This window comes from Polypterus senegalus, chromosome 13 (genome assembly GCF_016835505.1).
Source record: "Polypterus senegalus isolate Bchr_013 chromosome 13, ASM1683550v1, whole genome shotgun sequence".
Taxonomy (NCBI): domain Eukaryota; kingdom Metazoa; phylum Chordata; class Cladistia; order Polypteriformes; family Polypteridae; genus Polypterus; species Polypterus senegalus.
In genome coordinates, this window is record NC_053166.1 from 115,988,960 (window position 1) to 116,011,249 (window position 22,290).

Genomic DNA, 22,290 nt, shown 5'->3' on the forward strand with positions numbered 1-22,290 from the left:
CCTACTATAATCAAAAGTGACATGAAAATATGAATTACAAATGCACTTGTAGCCTGAGATTTACAGAAGGAGTACCAAACTGTTAAAGCTTCAATGTGCATTAAAAGCTGCAAGTCATACATACACACCGCCTACTTGTATGTTTACCCTTTGGGCAAAGCCAGTTCCATTTAAAGCTTCACTGTTCATTACTGCCATTACATGTCTGGAAGTTTCAGGACATCCAGGCTAACATTCTTTGTGCTGAAACTGGTGTAGTCACCCACAGAAAGAGTCTGCATCTGTGCATCAATTGGGTCGACTGACGCAGAGCTCATTGCCCACCTTAATCTGACAAATGTTTGGTAGGTAATGGAACTCAGATGAATGAAGACTATAGAGGATAAAATGGGCATCAGTTCTGGGCCTGTACAGTAACATCTACCAGTGGACTGTGGAACCGTGTATTGGAAGCCAATGTACATGGCAGAATGAACAATAAACCCCAAACAGGTATGGGGAAAGACAAGAGAAAACAGACATTGCCTTTAGTCTGCAGCGAGCTTGCTGGTTAGTGCAGCTGCCTTACATGTTCAGGAGCCTGGGATAAATTCTGTAAGCCAGTCACTGTCTGTAATTGTTCTCCCACATCCCAAGCAAAATGCATGTAAGATTAGCTGGCGATACTGCATTGACCCCACAAAAAAAAAAAAAGACAATGGCAAGGATATTTTGTGTAAAAACAGCAGCGGTATTGGATTTAATACATTTATACAATGAGAAGTCAAGCAAAATGACACCTTTTATTGGCTAACTGAACAGATTACAGTATAGAAGCTTTCGGGGAGCTCAGGCCCCTTCATTACAACTTGCCTGAAGAAGGCACATGAGCTGCCTGAAAGCTTGCATACGGTAATCTGTTCAATAAGCCAATAAAAGGTGTTATGCTGTTTGACTTACTGCATCCATTATGGCTACCACAGTACAACACCCTAGTACTATAAACATATACAAACTGTTTCACAGTCTACAGACTGTAACTGGTCAATCACTGGTTTAGAAAGATTGTTGTCTTTTCTTCTTCCCTAAGGCGAGTCCTAAGTATGCCACTTACTGAAGTGTAGCTCGACATTACTAGTGTGCACACTGTGATATGTAGTCCACCAAGAAAGAGCAGCAACATGGTAACATATAGAATGGGTAGTGTTAAAAAAAAAAATGCACTAAGAGATGCAGAGGCAAATGCACTAACAGCTAATCACTTACTGTATAAATTAGTAGCTTAAGACAGTATTGTTGTGGGCAATTTCACCTTCAGGGTAGACTAGAAAGCACACACCTCACCAAAGAGAGTATATTCATGTACGTGATGTCATAGTGGGATTTGAACCCACAAGTCCAAATCCTTAACCACTACACCACACTGCCTGCTCCTTCTGTTCTAGAACACTATCATAAACCTTTATTCAAAGCAACAAAAAGTGTAAACACACACTGAAATGAATCTCTGCTTATCGGATCACTTTGACATTAACAATTTTTAATAAGTCACAAAGTGCTTCATCCAAGCAACACCTTTAAAAGTGCAGTTTTATCATAGGTATTCTTGAACTGTAAAATAGCAATGCAGACAGTATAGTTGTGGAGGTAACAGTTTCAAAGCCTCTCTCTGTTACTCAGAATAGCACTCCACCGCAGGTGCTGCTCTTCACTGCCTTGACTTGAAGGCGGCAGTTGCAACACCAACCAAGATAGCAACGACTGTGAACCCTTGTGCAGCAATTCGAGTTCTCATCAGTAACTGAGACTGACGGGTTTTACCCTTCTTGAAGGCAATGAGTCCATAAGTGAGTGCAGCTGCTGTCGCCAAACAACCTAACAAGACAAGAACAGAACTTTAGGTCATAAAAATTCACATGTCATTGGTCAATTGGCAAATGAACTGAATGAAAATAAAAATTACACCAATTAGCAAATGCAAGCTGTAAACCAAATTATGAAGAAAGAACAAACCACATTTAAACCAGCTACCATCCTTAAATGGCAAATGTGGGAGGCCCAGTAAACACTTCATGCTGTTCGCTAGTATTCTTTCCATGCATATTTAGGGTTAACCGGCACTAAAGTATGGTGCCCTCTGAGACAGAGCAAGTCTTGCTGGCATTGGCTTTCTGCCACATTGATAACATGAAGTGTGTTAAAACGTGCTGATGCCGACCCTGGGCGGTAAAATGACCTCATTACAAATATTATAATGCTAAGGAAAACAGAGTGTAAAATACAATTATAAAGCAGAATTTTTCACTTGAACTATTTACGTACCCCAAAATGTACAGTTAAACACAAATATGCCTTTTTAAACTATGAATGTTTAAAAAACAAAATGCAAGGGGAAAAAGGATAAAGAACAATCGTGAAATGACATTTTGAACTTCAATTGAACTGTCACCTAGGTGGATTTCAGGAGTCCAATTTACATTAATAACTGCCAAAGCAGGCTCAAAAATAACTGGCACATTTAACTAAGCTGAACAAAATAAACCATAAAACATAGCTTCACTGTTCATATTTAAGATGGAAAAGTAAAAGTGTTTGCTAGCACAGATTTAAAGGCGTAAAAGCCACTATATATTTTTTTCTACCCCCAAAAATTACTGGATACTTTGTAATATTGCTAAGTACATCCAGTAGCAGAGATAATGCGCAAAGGCTTTGTTCATGTATGTTTAATAAGGTTGGGCAGCATATAGGTTTTGAGGGAGAAATCTTCAGGCCAACACCTACTCACTTGTCCTGTTCAATTAGGCTAAGATGGTCATTCTAAAGTGCATATTTTGTTTTCAGTAAACCATCCACTTGTTTGTTAATTCAGAGGAGTGTTTAGGGTCATCACCATACTGGAGAAGGTAAAGTATGTTGCAGCTGGATGGGAATGGCAACCTGGTTCTTAGACCGACTATTCTCAAATATGAACACAAACTTAACAGAAGTCCCAGCATCAGTGACAGCAAAACTGCTGCCAAAAATGTTCATGAAGCAAGAATGCAAAAGGATTGGTTTTATTCTCCTTCTCACTTCATAGGACCCTGGCAAATTCTAGCCACTTCAATGTATTTCTTGTTGTTATCATGCATATAGAAATCTAGAAAGCATGACACCAGAGAATAGCTGAACAAAAAATATACAGGGCAAGCCAAAATGATATTAACATTTGAATGGCTGAAACAATTTAGCCACAAAACACTTCATATGTGCAAGATGATTTACAGGAATGTCTCAATCTATTCGCCATCATGCTCAACACATGTACCATATGTGGCACATAAATTGTCCACAAAAAGTATAAATATAGCAGTACCATTAGTGTTAACATAATCATTACTCACCCTGTACTTCAACTGCATAGTACAAAATGTTACTTCTATGTAAATTCATTACTTAATGGAAGAAAACCTCATGTTTTACCAAAAAACAAAACAACCATACACACACATTGGAAAAGCAGGAATTCCAGAAAAATGTAACTGGTTTATGATTCATCACCACATTTCTTAGGTACACCTGCTCCCTAACAGGGTAGGAGTGGCTCTGAGGCTTGGGATCTGCACCGGCAATCGGAAGGTTGCCATTTCGAATCATGTAAATGCCTGAAGTGATTCCACTCCGTTGGGCATTTGAGCAAGGCCTGTAACCTGCATCCTGCCTTACAAGCAGGTCCTCCAACTTGCAGGGGAAACTTGGGGCTGATGGCAGGATTGGCACTCCAGCCACAAAAAAAAAAAAAAAAAAAAAAACCTCACACTGTTGAACTCCATTCAAACTAGTGTGGCGCTGAACTGTCCTCCTCCTCTCCCTAACACAAATAGCTTCCTCCTCCTCTAAACTCGTTATACATGAGCAAATATGTCTTAGTTTTTGTGTGCTGAACCATTAGACTATATAGAATACAAGATATAATAGACTTTGAGATTTGAGTTTGTGGTGATTTCAGCATCTCAGAAACCGCTGCTCTAGCTGGGATTTTCATTCATTAAAATAAACAAAAAAATCCAATGAGTGGCAATGCATGGTATAAAACGCATTGTTGGTTTTTAGGTGATGTCAGAGGAGAACAGCCAGACTTGTTCAAGTCAACAGAAAGGTCACAATAACGAAAACACCTGCCAAAACTGAAGACTGGAAAAATGTTGCCTGAACACTAGTATAAGCCGCAAAATTTCATAAAGTTTTAATGTGCATCATTTTATTTTCACAGTCTATATTTTAATTTCAAACTGATACTTGGAATAGATATTGTGCCATGTTACAAAGCACACATAGCAAGCATGTCACAGGACATCCATCCATCCATTTTCCAACCCGTTGTATCTGAACACAGGGTCACGGGGGTCTGCTGGAGCCAATCCCAGCCAACACAGGGCGCAACTTAGGAACCAATCCTGGGCAGGGCGCCAACCCACTGCAGGACACACACACCCACACACTAGGGACAATGTAGAATCGCCAATCCATCTAACCTGCATGTCTTTGGACTGTGGGAGGAAACTGGAGTACCCGGAGGAAACCCACGCAGACACGGGGAGAACATACAAACTCCACGCAGGGTGGACCCAGGAAGCGAACCCGGGTCTCCTAACTGCGAGGCAGAAGTGCTATCATTGCGCCACTGTGCCGCCCTGTCACAGGACAGTATCTTCCATTTACATCAGTGGACTGCACAGCCCCAAATCTCAACACAATACAGTACAGCACTTTTAGAATGAGGGGGAACAGAAGATCCAAGACATGAATATGTGCATGAACAATCTGTTGAAAGTGTGTGATATTTTCAAGTTTGCATGGACAAAACACCCTAAGGAATGTTTCCAGAATCTTTTTAAACTCGTATCATAGAGAATTTGGGCTATTCTCTGGGCAAAATGAGGGGTCATGTCCGACACTAGACAGGTATGCTTAAAATGGCCACCAAGTGAACACAAACAGCCAGAATTCTCCTTGAAATAACTTGGAAAAAGACAATACACAGTACTCATTTTAAATGTTATTTATTAACTATATTACAGAATAAGAGACCCTGTAGTATAGTATCATTTTTTGCCATTGAATAAATGAATACATTTTTTAACTCAGCATGCCAATTACTCTGAAAGGATAAGTTTGGCATTTTTCAATCATGATATATTTTTAAATGTTTCATAAAATTGTGTTCTAAAGTATAGCATTTTTTTTTTTTTAAATATCTTGTCTGTTCTCACAGCTTAAATGGGGCTAAAGGGTATACGGGTCCATAAGTAAATGCATAGGCCTTAAAACTTACTGAATGATCCCACTTTGAAGCAGCAAAAGTTTTGACTTAAGAAAACATGAGTTTTGTATTTCTGAAGAATCTTTGTGATAACAGAGTGAGCAAGCGAGAGACAGAGTTGAAACTATTTGTCTCCTGGGGGAAATTTGGCTTTTTACAGTTCATTAAATATATAGTTAGATATGTTAGTGAATAAATACATACATAAATATACTCAGTAAAAAAAACGTCCTCTGACTTTCAACTGTTTTTACTTTCAGTAAACTTAATGTGTAAATATTTGTATGAACACTAAAAGAATCAACACCATAAGACATAAACTAAAAATGTTTCACAATGTGTCCCTGAATGAAGGGAGGCTCAAAATCAAAAGTACCAGTCAGTATCTGGTGTGGCCACCAGCTGCTTGAAGTACTGCAGTGCATCTCCTCCTCATGGACTGGACCAGATTTGTCAGTTCTTGCTGTGAGATGTTACCCCATTCTTCCACCAAGGCACCTGCAAGTTTCTGGACATTTCTGGGGGAAATGGCCCTAGCCATCGATCCAAATCGATCCCGCTCCAGGGTACAGGCCTTGGTGTAACGCTCATTCCTTCGACGATAAACACGAATCCGTCCATCACCCCTGGTGAGACAAAACCGTGACTCATCAGTGAAGAGCACTTTTTGCCACTCCTGTCTGGTCCAGCGAAGGTGGGTTTGTGCCCATAAGGCAGCGTTGTTGCTGGTGATGTCTGGTAAGGACCTGCCTTACAACAGGCCTACAAGCCCTCAGTCCAGCCTCTCTCAGCTTACAGTCTGAGCACTGATGGAGGGATTGTGTGTTCTTGGTGTGACTCGGGCAGTTGTTGTGGCCATCCTGTACCTGTCACGCAGGTGTGATATTCGGATGTACTGATCCTGTGCAGGTGTTGTTACACGTGGTCTTCCACTGCGAGGATGATCAGCTGTCCTTCCTGTCTCCCTGTAGCGCTGTCTTAGGCGTCTCACAGTGCGGACATGGCAATTTATTGCCCTAGCCACATCAGCAGTCCTCATGCCTCCCTGCAGCATGCCTAATGTACGTTCACGCAGATGAGCAGGGACCCTGGGCATCTTTCTTTGGGTGTTTTTCACAGTCGGTAGACAAGTCTCTTTAGTATCCTGCGTTTTTAGAACTGTGACCTTAAATGCCTACTTTCTGTAAGCTGTTAAGGTCTTAACGACCATTCCACAGGTGCATGTTAATTAATTGATTATAGTTAATTGAACATGTATGAAAAACATTGTTTAAACCCTTTACAATGAAGATCTGTAAAGTTATTTGGATTTTTAAAACATTATTGTTGAAATACACAGTCCTGAAAAAGGGACGTTTCTTTTTTTGCTGAGTATATATACACACCTGAATGTCAATAAAGTGACTTTAAAAAAAAAAAAAAAAAATTCTGACTTGGCTGTCACAGTGAGGTATCATACAGATTAATGTGAATTTCCCCTTGGGATTAATAAAGTATTTATCTATTATCTATCTATCTACAGGTGTACTGCCGTTGGTATAAAGGACTCCAAGTAACGTTTCTTGACCAACGTCTGCTGAATAATTCATTAGATTACTGTTAGTATATCAGAGAGATAAAAAATGATCTTAACACAGATTCTTGAAACTTTTTTCGTAAGGTGTTTTGTCTTGGTAGAGTAATATATTGCTCTTCTTTCCCCTTTTGTATTATTAATGTGTAGCCTTTGTGTATTATTGATAATATTCATAAATAATAACAATATGCAAAGTACATTTGAATATTGGCAACCATAAACCTGATAAATGGTGATGTGTAGTTTCAGGCTGCACACAAACTTATTAAATCTTTTGTTTCTTGTTTTCCCGGTGCTCAAGTCCAAGATGTGATGAGACGGGCGCCGACCATCTACCAGAAGCACAAGAGGGCAGTTGGATCCATTATTTTACACGCTGGCATAAACGACATAAGGCACCAACAGTCAGAGGTTCTCAAGTCTGACTTCGCAGCCCTAGTTAAAGACACGAAGGAGAGAACCCCATCGACAAAAATTTTCATCTCGGGTCCACTACCTCTCGTCAGACGATCAAATGAATACTACAGTCGTCTGCTGGGTTTAAACAACTGGCTGAGAGGCTTCTGCGAGACTCAAGACATCGGGTTTATTGACAACTGGGACCTTTTTTGGGAAAGGCAGTGCTTCTTCAAGCGGGATGGACTGCATCCGAATAGATTTGGCGCCCGGGTCCTCTCTGAAAACATTGCTAAGGTAATTTGTCTCTCTTGACTGTCTATTTCTACTTTAAACCCCTTCCGTAATGCTACTGCTTTGATAGGACATAATGGCTTAACACAGTCTTCCGTTAAAGTGTACAACATTAATAATCTAATAACCAATCTTAATGCACGTAAAAAATCTAGGCAGTGCGGCATAAACACCAATAATTTAATTGCAATTACTACTTTAGATCAACAATGCATTAAAACTATAAAAACAGATTGTAGATTACATAAAAAATACACACAGAGCGGCGTTAACAAAAATTAACTTGTTCCAAATACCAATAACGTGCATAGAATTCAGCTCTGCCCCTCTGAAACATTAAATATGGCACTATTAAATGTTAGAGCTTTAACTAACAAGACATTTTTTATAAACGATCTTATTAGTGATAGAAACTTTGAATTTATTGCACTAAGTGAAACTCGGCTTAGCTCAGATGGCACGGCTGTTTTAATCGAATCTGCCTCCGGATTACAGTTTTACTCGTGCAGACCGCCAGGGAAAAAGGGGGGGGCTTGGCAAACATTTACTCGAGCCGATTAAAATGTAAAGATGTTAGTTTTGGTAAATTTAAGTCCTTTGAGTATCTCGCCGTTGTTATTCATGGAGATTCTCACGTTCTAGTATTATCCGTGTATAGACCTCCTAAATATAACGCGTCTTTCTTTGAGGAATTCTCTGACTTAATGTCAATTTTAATTACGAACTATGACACACTCTTAATAGTCGGCGACTTTAACTTTCATATCGACAATCAGTGTGACCAAAAAGTAAAAGAATTCATGAACCTCCTGGACTCTTGATTTGAGACAGCTCGTTAATCAACCTACACATAAAGCAGGTCATACGTTAGACTTAGTGATTACTAAAGGACTAAAAGTTGATATAAAGCAGGTCATTGATATCGGTCTATCAGACCATTTCCTTCTACTATTTAATATAGAAATAATGATAGAAAACATCATGAGAAGCATATTGTTAAAAACGCTTCTTTGACTCATCAGCAGCTTTAAAACTTACAACATTCTAAGCAATCAGTCCGTTTATAGTGCCAACTATAATAGCGAGGATAATGTAAATAGTAAAGTGGAAAACTTTAATTCTAAAGTAAGAACTGCTGTTGACATAGTTGCACCTGAAAAGACAGTTAAAAATCTTCTAGCATTGTTATTCCATGGAAGACCCAAAGAGTGTCTGATTTAAAAAGAACATGTCGTAGAGCTGAGCGTAAATGGAGGAAAACTAAACTAACTATCCATTATGAGATATTGAAGGTTAAAATAACAGAATACAATAACACAGTCCGTCTTGAGAGGCTGCTATTTCTCTAAGATTATAAATAACAATGCTAGTAATCCCAGAGTCTTATTTTCTACAATTGATCGTCTGTTAAACCCAGGTAACACAAAGGAATGCCCCAGAATACTTCCAGTGAAACCTGTGAGAACATTGCTGTATTTTTCAATCAAAAAATTAATGATATTAGAGATAACATAGTATATCTCCCCAACACTGCAGAACCTCCAAAGCCCGGTACTCCATTATAAACAAATTAAATGCTTTCACCAGGATAGATTTACCTGAATTACATAGTATAATCTCTCAACTGAAACCCTCCACCTGCGTCCTTGACCCAATACCAACAAGGTTTTTCAAAGAAGTATCAGGCGTGCTAATTGACAATATTCTTGACATAGTAAATTCTTCATTAGATACGGGGGTCTTCCCAGACTGTCTTAAGACTGCTGTAGTTAAACCCCTGCTCAAGAAAAATAATCTTGACCCCTCTGCTTTGAAAATTTTAGACCCATCTCTAACCTGCCCTTCTTAAGTAAAATTCTAGAGAAGGCAGTCATTATGCAGTTAAATGACCACCTCAATAAACATGCTATTCTTGATAAATTTCAGTCAGGTTTCAGAACAAATCACAGCACAGAAACTGCACTCGTTAAAGTAGTAAATGACTTGCGGTAAATGCAGACAGAGGCCATTTATCTGTTCTCATCCTCTTAGATCTGAGTGCCGCATTTGACACCATTGATCACAATATTCTTAGAAATCGCCTTAGTCAATGGGTGGGCCTCTCTGGCAGTGTCTTAAATTGGTTTGAATCCTACCTGGCAGGGAGAAAATTCTTTGTTAGTTGTGGTAATCACATCTCAAAGACACATGATATCCGATATGGTGTTCCACAAGGCTCTATCCTGGGTCTGCTGCTCTTCTCAATCTATATGCTTCCGTTAGGTCAGATTATCTCAGGTTACAACGTGAGCTACCACAGCTATGCTGATGACACACAGCTGTACTTATCAATAGCACCTGATGACTCCGACTCTCTCGATACACTAACACAATGTCTTACTGGTATTTCTGAATGGATGAATAGTAATTTTCTCAAACTAAATAAAGAGAAAACTGAAATTTTAGTAATTGGCAATAATGGATACAATGAGGTTATCAGAAATAAACAGGATACATTAGGATTAAAAATTAAGACGGAGGTAAAAAACTTAGGGGTAACTGTTGACTGTAATCTGAATTTTAAATTGCATATTCATCCAACCACTAGAATAGCATTTTTCACTTAAGAAACATAGCAAAAGTTAGACCTCTTATATCATTGAAAGATGCTGAGAAATTAATTCACTCTTTTGTTTTCAGTAGACTAGATTACTGTAACGCACTCCTCTCAGGACTACCCAAAAAAGACACAAATCATTTGCAACGAGTGCAGAATGCAGCTGCTAGAATCCTAACTAGGAAAAGAAAATCCGAACACATTTCTCCAGTTTTGATGTCACTACACTGGTTACATGGGTCATCCAGGATTGACTTTACAATTCTGCTTATAGTTTATAAAGCCTTAAATCATCTCGCTCCATCTTAATAAATCTGAATAAGTGGGTTAGGAAGACGGATACCTATCTGCTCAGCTCATCACTTGATTACATACTATGTGCCTACTCAATATTCTCAATCAATGATGCAAATGTATGTATTATTAATCTAAAAGCAGTAAGCAGTCTTTATAACAAAGAAATAAGCTTCCATATACTGAAACAATAAAAACACTCATAAGTGTGCCTTTTTCAGCTGTTGTCTAGAAGTCTACAGAACAGACATCAATTCATATCAACTTTCCATAAATGTCAACAAAAGATCCTTGGTGATGATTTCCGAAGGTGAAGCCACACCCCAGGGGCCAAGTTCTTCCTTCCTGTTCTGCAGATGGCAGCGAGGACACTATCTGGGGCTGAAACGTTGCTGCGGAGGATGACAAAATGTCTTTTTGATTTTTTACCTTCTTTAAGCAACATGGATTGTGATATGCGAGTCAAGACAAAGATCAATACTCAAATATTTGTCTTGAAAAATTGATAATATTTGGTATTTTTTAGGGCTTTTTCATTCACTTATGGACTGGTGTACCTTTAGCCTCAATGTAAGATGAACAAACAGACAAGTTTTTTTTTTTTTTTTAAGATGATAGAAAATGTTTCAATTTAGAGCAGAGTTTTGTGTAGCAAATTAATATACAGTACCACAATTGAGAAAACTTTGATTTGAAAAATACCAAATCTATCCTTTAAGTGTGCTTTGGATACTACTACTTTTTATTTATTTATTTATACACAGTAGAGGCACCTTTCTGCCACATTTACACAATACTTAACAAGCATATTGTGGCACAACTTGATGGACTTCATTTCCCAGCTGCCCGAAGGGTATTGCCCTCGTTGGAGGGCAGCTAGGAACAAGAGGGCTGTTGTATTACTGTTGTATTGGAGTCAAGTTTTTGTCTTGTGTTCGCCTGCATCATCTTCATCGGAGGGTGCGCTAACATGCTTCTCAACACGAAATGCTTCAGAAATGGTAGAACAAACTTCCATATCCACCTCTACAGTTCACAGGATTTATCACCCTATCAGCTTAATTTGCATTCGTAAAATGATTCACGGACATTAGCATGGGTGTTTTGCAAAATGTGTTTATTATTGTGTGCTGCATTTGTTATCACCGAAGGGGAATGTTGTGTGATTTTTTGTTATTTATATTTCATTTCCATTTAAAATATTATTCATTCATGTATTTATTTGATTCGTGTCTCTGTTTGTGAATAAGTGAGAGAGTCTGGCATTTTTCTGGAATCCCCGCCAAAAAAAAAAATCATTTACCATGCCATCAATGGTGTGAATCTGAGCAGCACTGGACCGCTACAATATAATGTAAGAAAATACATTACAAATGAAAAAGATATACATTTCAAGATAACTAATAACAAAGATGGCACGGTGGCGCAGTGGGTAGCGCTGCTGCCTCACAGTTAGGAGACCCGGGTTAGCTTCCCAGCTCCACCTTGCATGTTCTCCCCGTGTCTGCATGGGTTTCCTCCCGGTGCTCCAGTTTCCTCCCACAGTCCAAAGACATGCAGGTTAGGTGCATTGGCGATTCAAAATTGTCCCTGGTGTGTGTGTGCCCTGCAGTGGGCTGGCACCCTACCCGGGGTTTGTTTCCTGCCTTGCACCCTGTGTTGGCTGGGATTGGCTCCAGCAGACCCCCGTGATGCTGTAGTTTGGATATAGCGGGTTGGATAATGGATGGATTGATGGGTAACTAACAACAAAGATTTTGGTTAACACAGTACTTTCATTAAACCCCTAAACGCCATTCCCAGCAGCACTAACAAGTTTTAATTATTTGTTTGCACAGAATATCAGTATTTCTTTGTACATCCCATCAAAAACAAACATTTTAAATACATACATATTAATTCCATTTTCTATTATATCTCTTGCAATTGTATTGCAACTGAGATTTATAAAAATTTTGTAAGGTTAAAATTAAAGCTGTAAACAGATTTTAAAACAGAATTTAAAAACATTAAAACTACTTACAAATGCATGAATTACTATAATTAGTTTTAATTAGCAAGAGCTGTTCATCACATCTACAACACTCATTCAGGAAAAATGTTCTTTTTCAAATCACAGTTATCCCCTACCACCTTACTATCTCCAATAGTTGTGCAGAGCACAATGAGTCCCAGATACACCCAGAAGCAGGTGGAGTTTAGAGCAAAGCCATTCACTGACAATGTTATGCTAAACTATAATGGAAATGGTGTCTCTGTGATTATAATCAAACAAACAGACACTTTTAAATGTAATAAATGCAATATTTTAGCAATTAACAAATTAACATTAGTAAATACACTTCATAAATGAAAAGGCATTTCTGGCACTGGTGTATACAGTCAGCTCAGATTTTCACGAATGTGTCTGAACCTGCCTGTAGTCAAGTTCCAGAGCATACAGCACTTTTTGTTTTCAATTCATAGCTATTAACTGAAAACAAATCACAAATTCTACATTTCCAACAAGTGTTCTGAATAAGTTTAACAGAGAAGTGAAAACTGACTACATTTCCTATAAAATTACAGACATACTGTAGATGACTGAAAATAGGAACATGGAAATATGACTTAAGATGATCATACTAGTTGTTTTATAGACACCTATTTTAATGGTGAACAAAAACTACTTAATTGTTAGACATGGGTAAGATCATTATACTATATTTGGCCATTTACAGTAAAATTAATAGAATAAAGTGACTAGACAAATGCTGGTAAGTTGAGACCGCTTGACAGAATCCTGTAAATTAAACTGCAATTTCATAAACTCAGTTCCTATCTCAGCATATTGCACTGGACCTCGGATTGTTGTGTATTTTAGTCTCCATTTGCTACCAAAATGTTTTCTTAATTTTGAAAGAATTATATTTAGCTTGCACAACACTGCAATATCAAGATTGCAATGTCTTTTCTTTTAACTGGCCTCAATGTAATGGTAGACGTTTGCATAATCCAAGTATTTTTTGTTATTATTGAAAGATAAATACTATATAGTAATTTCTTTTTTCAGTGCAGGATAACAGTTTTGGAAAGAAAGCCATCCTCTGTGTTCTGGGATTCTGTTGCATATGCATGTGTTTTATTCGCATTACAGTGGGCTCAAGTATGACTCTGATCATTCTTCATTTCAAACTGTAAGTCATGTCATTATGCCTAGCCTAGCAAACATTACTTTCACATCTCTGTATCACACATAACACTGAAGTAACATTCAGCTTACATTATGTTTCCTTTTCAAATGTTCGCCATTGTGCTCTTGTGCCATGAGGTCAGTTTTGCATCTCACAACCATTTTTCCCTGTGTTCAGAATAAAGTGCTCCCATACTCTGGCAGTGTTAAGTTTCTACCACCTTTTCTGTAAATTGCTTACTGTCTGCTATTTTTCAAACTTGTCCATAAATTAATAAAGTAGTGACAGAATTGTGCACCATGACATAGTCAGCCTAATGACACAACCAACTAATCAATGAATGTGATCCATTGCCAACGTTTTTAATAATTGATCATATTATTATGATTAGTTCTTGCAGCCCTAACACTGTGTCTTCTACATTAAATTACAATGTACTGTTACTTCATATTACTTTTCACAAGGTTGTTTCATCCCAACAAAGGCACCCTATAATAAAAGCATTGTGTATCGATTGTTTTTCAATTAATCAAATGCTCTTTTGCAGGTGACTTCAGGGGCTGTAATAAAGGTTTCTTTGCTCTTGGACTTTTCCTCATAATCCTAAAGAAATATCTATTAGATTGAAAGGCAATATTAAAACAATTTGGTAGGGTTACTGCATTACAGTTCCAGTGGACCAGAGTTCAATACTTTCTGGTCAGCCACTCTCTGTATAGTTTTTCTCCTTCTGCTTTTTTTTTTTTTTTTTAATCTACATTCGAAGTACATACAGAATCCATTAGGTTGTTCAGCTTAATAAAGTAATAATTTATTAAGGATGTTCCAATTACAGTGTGCAAGTGAGGGCACATCTGTTATACACCACCACCTCCCAGGAATGATGCCGCTGCAAACATGCAACAAATTTTATAGTGCATAATATAGACAGTCAAAGCATTTAACTGTCATAAACGTGAAAAGAAAATAATGAATTGCAAACATTTCTATAAACATTAGAAAAATCAACATCACCACAAGTTGTTGAAATTATACAGTTCTAATCAAACGTTTGGACACCTCTAACCAAATAACATATTTTGTTGATATCTGAACTAAAATAATGGCATTTTTTTTAAACTAATGTGCAGTTAAGATTTATTTGATGAACTAAAACAAAGAATGTTGTTAGGCGTTAGTCTGGTTAAGAATTGTCATTAGGAGCTGTTAACTGATGACACTTCCAGTGCCTAATGAGGACTAAACAAGATCTGGAAGACTCAAGGGACAGACTTTTTGAACTAAAGACAGCACTCTTGACAAATGAATGACAGGTAGAGGCACATCTTCAAGTCAAAAAGTCACATGTGCACAGATAATACCAGAAGGAACTAACAATATTTTACAAAAACAAATACTGCTTTGTATGTTGACTGGCTAACGACCATATGGATTATGTTAATTGAAGACTTTTTTTCAATAGAAGTTTTCACATTGTTTTCCAGTATACAGCAGTGCTCTTTATTTGCTTCTGTTATGTGAAAAATTCCATTCTGCACGAAAATATAAGATTACATTTTTCATTGGCAAGCACTACAAATTGATGGGATTAACTAAAACTTTAAAAAACATCAGTTTAAAGTTGAGTATGGCATTAATATAATAATGTCTAACTGTATGTACTTGATGCCCTTAACGTCGATTGACCGGTAGATCGTAAAGGCAGTGCAGGTAGATCGCGATGCATTCAAAAAAATAAATTTAAAAAAAATTAAACGTTAGTCTATCATATATCCTCCCTATGGCCTTTGCCACTTGATTTACATACAGGGCGGCCAGTCTGAGATCTCTTTTCTTCTAACACACTGGTCATCCTGCACTCACGATCAAACGTGCGAGCTACTGCAATACTCTGGCTATCTAAGTGATCTAGTTAGCCTTCCAATTTATATCGACTAAAGAATGGATTTTAAAAAAAATTGTTTGAGCTATATGGGCTATATATGGAATTGGAAGAGGATTTTTTTTCTCACAGTGTCACAATCGAAGTGCATTTGTCTGATCTGTCAATCTATCATTGCTACTCCAAAGAAGGAAAATGTGGAAAGGCATTTTCGAACTGTTCATAAAAACTATGAAACTGACTTCCTTCCGAAAAGCAATCTGAGAAAGAGAAAGGAGAGGGAACTAAAATCGCAGTTAATAGGACAGCCGTCATTTTTCACTCGGCTGAATTTGAAAGCAAAGGCAGACACAACGAAGCATCGTTCCGGGTGAATCACTCGATCATTAAGCATAAGAAGACCTTCCAAGATGGAGAGATGATAAAAGAGGCCTTCAATGAGACAGATGGCTAGGGAGAAATTCCTGCTGAGATTTCAAGACCCCTGGCTGGAGAAAAAGGAGTTTCTCCTTGTCATTAAACATGCAGAATACAAGTAATTTAATAACAATCAAGGCAACTTGGCAATTTTTTTCCGATCTGACCAACATGTTGAATGAGCTTAATTTACAGCTGCAAGGAAAAAGAGAACTTCATGGTGAATATGATTAGCTCAGTTAATGCTTTCAAACGAAAAAAGCAAGTTCTGTCCTCAAAGCTGCAGCGCCTTGATTTGGGGAACATCAAAAACCTCACGTCAGAGGTGGAGACGCAATGGAAGGCGTGTGCGCAACTTGACAGCGTTCGCTACACAGAGCAGATTGAAAATTGTCTGTCAGACTTTGACAGACGGTTTCAAGACTCAGCTTTTACTTGAGCCAATCGCTACATTTAAGTGCTATCCATTTAGGGAAAATGTTGAGGGCGATTCACTAGCATCAGAAATTGCAACACTGTTTCACCTAAAACTCCTCTACAGTGGAGGGTGAGATTTTGACACTACAGGGTGACATTCAGCTGAAGTCTGGGGCTCTTGGACAGTTTTGGAACTTACTCACAGAGGAAAAGTACCCAAACATGAGGAAATGTGCTACCTCCTTGACTGCATTATTCAGGTGTACTTATTTACGCGAGTCACCCTTTTCCCACATGAAGATTATTAAATCCAAATACTGTAGTGACCATAAATGTATTGTGCCATAAAGGTTATTCAGTTATGCAAGGTACGACAACATATATTTTATGTATAAAGTATACTCGATAGAGATATATATATCATTTTTAATGTAGGTAGATCATTTGACCTGGTCATTTTAAAAGTAGCTCACAAGCTGAAAAAGTGTGGGCACCCTGCCTTAGATATTCAAAAGTACATTTTAGCACTGAAACACAATACACAATTACAAACAGCAAATACATAATTGGGTATATCAGACTCAAAAAGGTGCTTTTGTCACAAGCTGCAAAGTTTTATGAAAATATTTTCTCTCTACTCTTTTTAAGAGAACAGAAGATTTTTATATACTGCCACTGGCCCACTGACAGGCCTTATTAAAACAAATGGTTATCATTAAAGGACAAAACCCTGTCTCAGCTAAGAAGGATATCTAAATAGAGGGTTTAGGTTTTCATTCTACAGTTGTTTGTTTCCTTTATTTAAATGTATTCAAAACACTCCCATACTGGGCCTTTAACCTGCAATCCTTGAATATTGGTAAATGAGAAATAAGAACACCAATATCTAATCTGAAATTACTTATCCCTTTAAATTTTGAGATTGTTTGTACCTTACGACATGTTGACATCACACTTTAATGGAGACTGACACCTTTAAACTATTGTTACTTTTCATGAAGGTGTGGATTTGTTAAAATCCCACCAGATCTATCGCACACCTCCCTCCCCTGAATTAATTCCTGTCATTATGTGACAGCTCGCTCATTAGTGAGAAGGGTCTAACTGCTGCCTGCAATATCTATGACTTAGGTCAGGTAATGCCCACATCGTCAGACACAAAATGCCTTTTGAGTCAGATAACCCTCCCAAAACCCTAATCTTAACCATAGTGTAACGGGGCCCTAATGCCAAGCATTGTCTAATAGGATGGGTGTTTTGTGATGTTGGGGCAATACATGACTGACCTCATAGGTACTGTACTGCAGGCTGCAATTACACTGTTGTCATTAGTTGCCATTTCTCTAAAGGCAATTTAGAATTTATCTCGCCTTCTCTAATCTCTTTACTTCCACATGCAGGTTTCGTGACTTCTAAACTAACCAATATAGATTGTTGTGTGCAGCACAACAACATTTAATCCATTGGATTTCCCTTTAAACGTCACAGTAAACCCAGCTGATTAGATACGGGTGTATGCCAACTTTGCCAACCCATTTACCCGCAGTGGGCTGGGCAAAACTTAAATGCATCTTAAAGGCATCTGGATTTTCTCGAAACTGTGAAAATGAGAGTGTCTCAACGACATTTAACAATCTAAAGTGCCCATTAAACATCCTGACGATCCAACTTATTAGATATGCGACTTTACCAACTTTGCCTGCCGCACTTACTCTCGCTTGGCCGGGCAAAATTCAATTGCTATTCTCCAAAGGTATATCTGTCGTTGTGTTAACGCTAAATTAGTAACAGGTCTTCAGGATGAAAGCGAGTAAGGAGCTAACTTCTGCTTCGTTGTGCGCCTTGCGGCGGACATGCACACACTTTCCGGGACTCTCGTCAAGTACGAGGTGCTTACGCTGACCTTAAATTTCTTCTCAATAGCCTTACCTTCCCTGCTCTTACTCAACACATCTGTAACATCAACAGCCGAAAGTCCTTTCAAAAAGTCCTTGAACAAAACTCACCTACTGGAACAAATGGATTTTCCTTTGTCTTTCTTAAAAATTTTTCCTTGAAGCCTTCATCTAAAGTCCGCCTATGAGGAGTAAAGCCTTCAATATTGGGCGTCTTAGATAAGTCAAACGGCACAGAGGCTGCACCTTTAGAGAGGGAATCCTCTTTCACTGAACTTGAAGTAGCAGCCATCTTTCAAAACTACGCAGGTAGCAGCCGCAGTGCACTGTGGGGAAAAACGACATCTTGTCACGTGACCCGAGGAACCCAATACAAGCGAGTGTCAGTCGACTCGTTTTTCGTTGCCGTTAAGAAGCGGACTGACATGGAGTTGCGGTGGATACTTTGAGAAGAAGCTACACTGTTAGGTGTATACAAAACTCACAAATTCAGTGTTATCCAGAATTTAAGGCAAACATGCAAATTATTAGTTTATAGAGCAGCTGCTTAGTGAAGTAATGGAGAAATTGAATTAAGAAATCAAAGAAACAGACGGGATATACAGACATCTAAAGATGTGGTATACTGGGGCATGCAGAAGAGCAATGAGCTAAAAAAGAAAAAAGCAGATAAGGACTTCTTCCCGGGTCCTCCCTGCTTCCTCCGGTGCTCCGGTTTCCTCCCACAGTCCAAAGACATGCCGGTTAGGTGGATTGGCGGTTCTTAATTGGCCCTAGTGTGTGCTTGGTGTGTGGGTTTGTTTGTGTGTGTCCTGCGGTGGGTTGGCACCCTGCCCAGGATTGGTTCCTGCCTTGTGCCCCGTGTTGGCTGGGATTGGCTCCAGCAGACCCCCGTGACCCTGTATTCGGATTCAGCGGGTTAGAAAATGGATGGATGGATTCTATTATGAAAGTAGAACAATGTGTCTCTGTAATCAACATTGAAGAAAAGTACATTTACAATATCTGCTTAGCAGATGCTTTTATCCAAAGCAACTTATGAAACAGGTCAACATAATCGAGTTAACATCAGTCTAGGGGAGTTTAGGAACAAGTGTTACAGGAGAAGGTACAAAATTGATCACCACCGCTAATAACACACCTAACAGTTAATATCAGTTACACAGAAATTCACCACATAACACAGTCTTTAAATGCTTCTTAAACACATTGAGGGAATCAGCATTTCAAATGGAAGTGGTAGCTTGTTCCATTAGCTGGTAGCTATTTCAGATTTGTTACCATGCGGAGGTGGTATCATAATATGCTGCAGACCTGAGTAGTGGAGAACAGCATAAGGCCTCACAAGTGTCTCCATGTATATACTGTATAGGTGCTGACCCACTGACTACACTGTAGGTAAGCATACTAGATTTTAACTTAATACATGCCACTATATGATGCCATGTTGTGAGAGTAGTATGGGGTGAATTGATATGAATAGTTTTAGTTATTTAATCCTTTTTAGTGTTTGTGGCACATTCTTGTTGGTTGTTGTATCTAAGGCTGGTATGGAAAGCGCTTGTGTCGGCATGGCCATTACCTATTAATGACTGCGACCTAATAGCAGCACAGAAATCAGAGGGCGCCAGCTGATGGTGATTTTGGAGAATGAAAGGGTGTGGGGTTTGTACAATAGAGAAAGGTAAAGGAACAGGAAAAAGGAAGTAAACAAAACAGAAAGCAATCACCGATTTTTTACTGGTAAACATGGAGAATGAATTGGGCAGTATCCATACTGCTGATGAGTTTCTAGAGAGCAGATCGGAGAGCTGGAGGAGCTCAGAAATGTGGTTGTTGTGCTCTCGTTGGCTGAAAGGGTGACAGAGGCCATGGGAGTTGGTGGAAGATGGGGTCCTGACACGCAGGCATTCAGGAGAGGGAATGGTGCCTCAGGAGCTGCAGTTACTGAAAGAGATGGCAGGTCCAGATCCCCCAGTGCCAGCTGAGTACTCCCATGGGTCCTAATGAGGATGTAGAAAGAGGTAGAAGGAACATACATGAATTTTATCCCCTGCCTTTTGAATTTTAACTTATTTGGAATATTTATTCATTACACACCCTGGAACATTTTGTTGTTTTTTTAATGGCACTATTTTATGGATTTTTTAAAAAATGTATTTATTGAATGACTTTTTAATTGCACTGTTTTACACATCAGTTTGTAGTGCTTTTTGATTTCTCTGTGTTTAAATAAACTGCTGTTACTTTTGACAATTAAATCTTTCAGTGCCCTGGGAAGTGGGTAGTGCCAAGGCTGAATCACAAGACAATGTAGTGACCTGAAAAGTAGAAAAGCTGCCCAAATGTAGGACTCAAGGTACCCAAGAATAGTTCCAGTGATGCCAAGGTCAGAGAGGGTGGCAAAGAGGATCTGGTGGTTGACGGTGATGAAGGTGTAGGAGAGATCTAGCAGGATGAGGACAGATGACATGTGGGTAGCTGTAGCCAGCCATAATGTGTGGACAATGTTAAGTAGAGCTGTCTCGGTGGAATGGAAGTCTGATTGATTTGAATTAAGTAGTCTGTTCTGCAGAAGAATTTAAGAGAGTTGGTTAGAGAAGGGGCGGCATGGTGGCGCAGTGGGTAGCACTGCTGCCTCACAGTTAGGAAACCCGGGTTCACTTCCCGGGTCCTGCCTGCGTGGAGTTTGCATGTTCTCCCCATGTCTGCATGGGTTTCCTCCGGGTACTCCAGTTTCCTCCTACAGTCCAAAGACATGCAGGTTAGGTGCAATGGCTATCCTTAATTGTGCTTGGTGTGTATGTGTGTGTGCGCCCTGCCCGGGGTTTTTTTCCTGCCTTGCGCCCTGTGCTGGCTGGGATTGGCTCTAGCAGCACAACAATGGGTCGGCTATGTGTTTTTTATTTAAGAGTAATAAAGGCCTATTTTCTATATCTACAGTAAACAAGTAACACGTATACTATACTGAAAGGATAAGGTACTAATAGAACATTAGTCTAATGTTATGTTTTGCAGTATATTGCAGTGTAGATAGACCAACATGCAAGACATTGCCACTCTCCAGTGACGTGATAAACAAGAAACATTAAAAGACACAACTTCATTTTATTTAGTAGAAAACATAAATCAGTAACACTGCATCAGAGGTAATGTGTGCAGTTCTAGTCTCCACATTAAAAAAAAAAAAATCACTGTGGCACCAGAAGCTGTGTGCTGCCGAGATAATCAACATGAGCTACACTGAGAGGCTAAGGCAAGTAAAACTCTTTAGGCTTGAAAGGACTGAGGAGTCCAGAAATATCAAAAGATGAATCCAGTGGGATTCTTTTATTTAAGCAGTAAATCAAATACTTGAGGGAAGAGCATTTGAGACAGATCTTACTGGGCTTTATATCTGAAGGAGACACCTTGTATTTGATTTCAGATGTCTGATTTAATGTAGAGAGAATTTGACGGTTAGCTACCTCAGCTCTTTCAGTCTATTGTGATGTTCTGCTCATGTCCTCTATTAACTTTCCTAGTCTCTCTATGACTAGCCCCCAACCCATGACCTCCACCCTACACTTTTGTCTTTTTTGTATTGTACTTCATGCTTAGACCATTTACTCCATCAGTGTTTGCAGGCCTTCCTTACTTATATGTATGCTACGACTTTATCATCTGGAGTTTTTCTGTCCTTCTTTAGCTCTCCACTTCATTAAAATCACACAATGCCCAATTTACGTCAGTTTTAAGTCTATCAAGCAACCTTTGTTCTCTCAATCTTCATTCATTTTCTAATCCGCTTATTCCTGAATAGGGTCACCAGGGGTGCTGGAGCCAGTCTCAGCTAGCATAGGGCGCAAGTTAGGAATAAATACCCACACAGACACGGGGAGAACCTGGGACACAAACCCCAGTCTCCTCAATGCCAGGCAGCAGTGCTACTACTGCACCATGGTGCCACTGTAGAAGCGAAAAATACGCTGAAGATTCTCACTTTAAATAAAGGCTAAAGGAGTTGAAGGATAGGCAAACAGAGTAATTAGATTTATTGCAATAACCAATAAGGTAGACTCAAGCC

The 22,290-nt window shown here is 38.9% G+C and overlaps 1 protein-coding gene across 1 annotated transcript; it reads right to left on the bottom strand.

The window, feature by feature from the left end:
- Window positions 1-1,498: 1,498 nt before the first annotated feature.
- higd2a (HIG1 hypoxia inducible domain family, member 2A) lies at window positions 1,499-18,548 on the bottom strand. The gene is made up of 2 exons (XM_039775387.1): window positions 18,336-18,548; window positions 1,499-1,854 (listed from the first exon to the last, which is right to left on the bottom strand). Exons 1-2 carry the CDS (start codon window positions 18,514-18,516, stop codon window positions 1,688-1,690), a joined length of 348 nt encoding a protein of 115 aa, XP_039631321.1. The 5' UTR covers window positions 18,517-18,548; the 3' UTR covers window positions 1,499-1,687.
- Window positions 18,549-22,290: the final 3,742 nt, after the last annotated feature.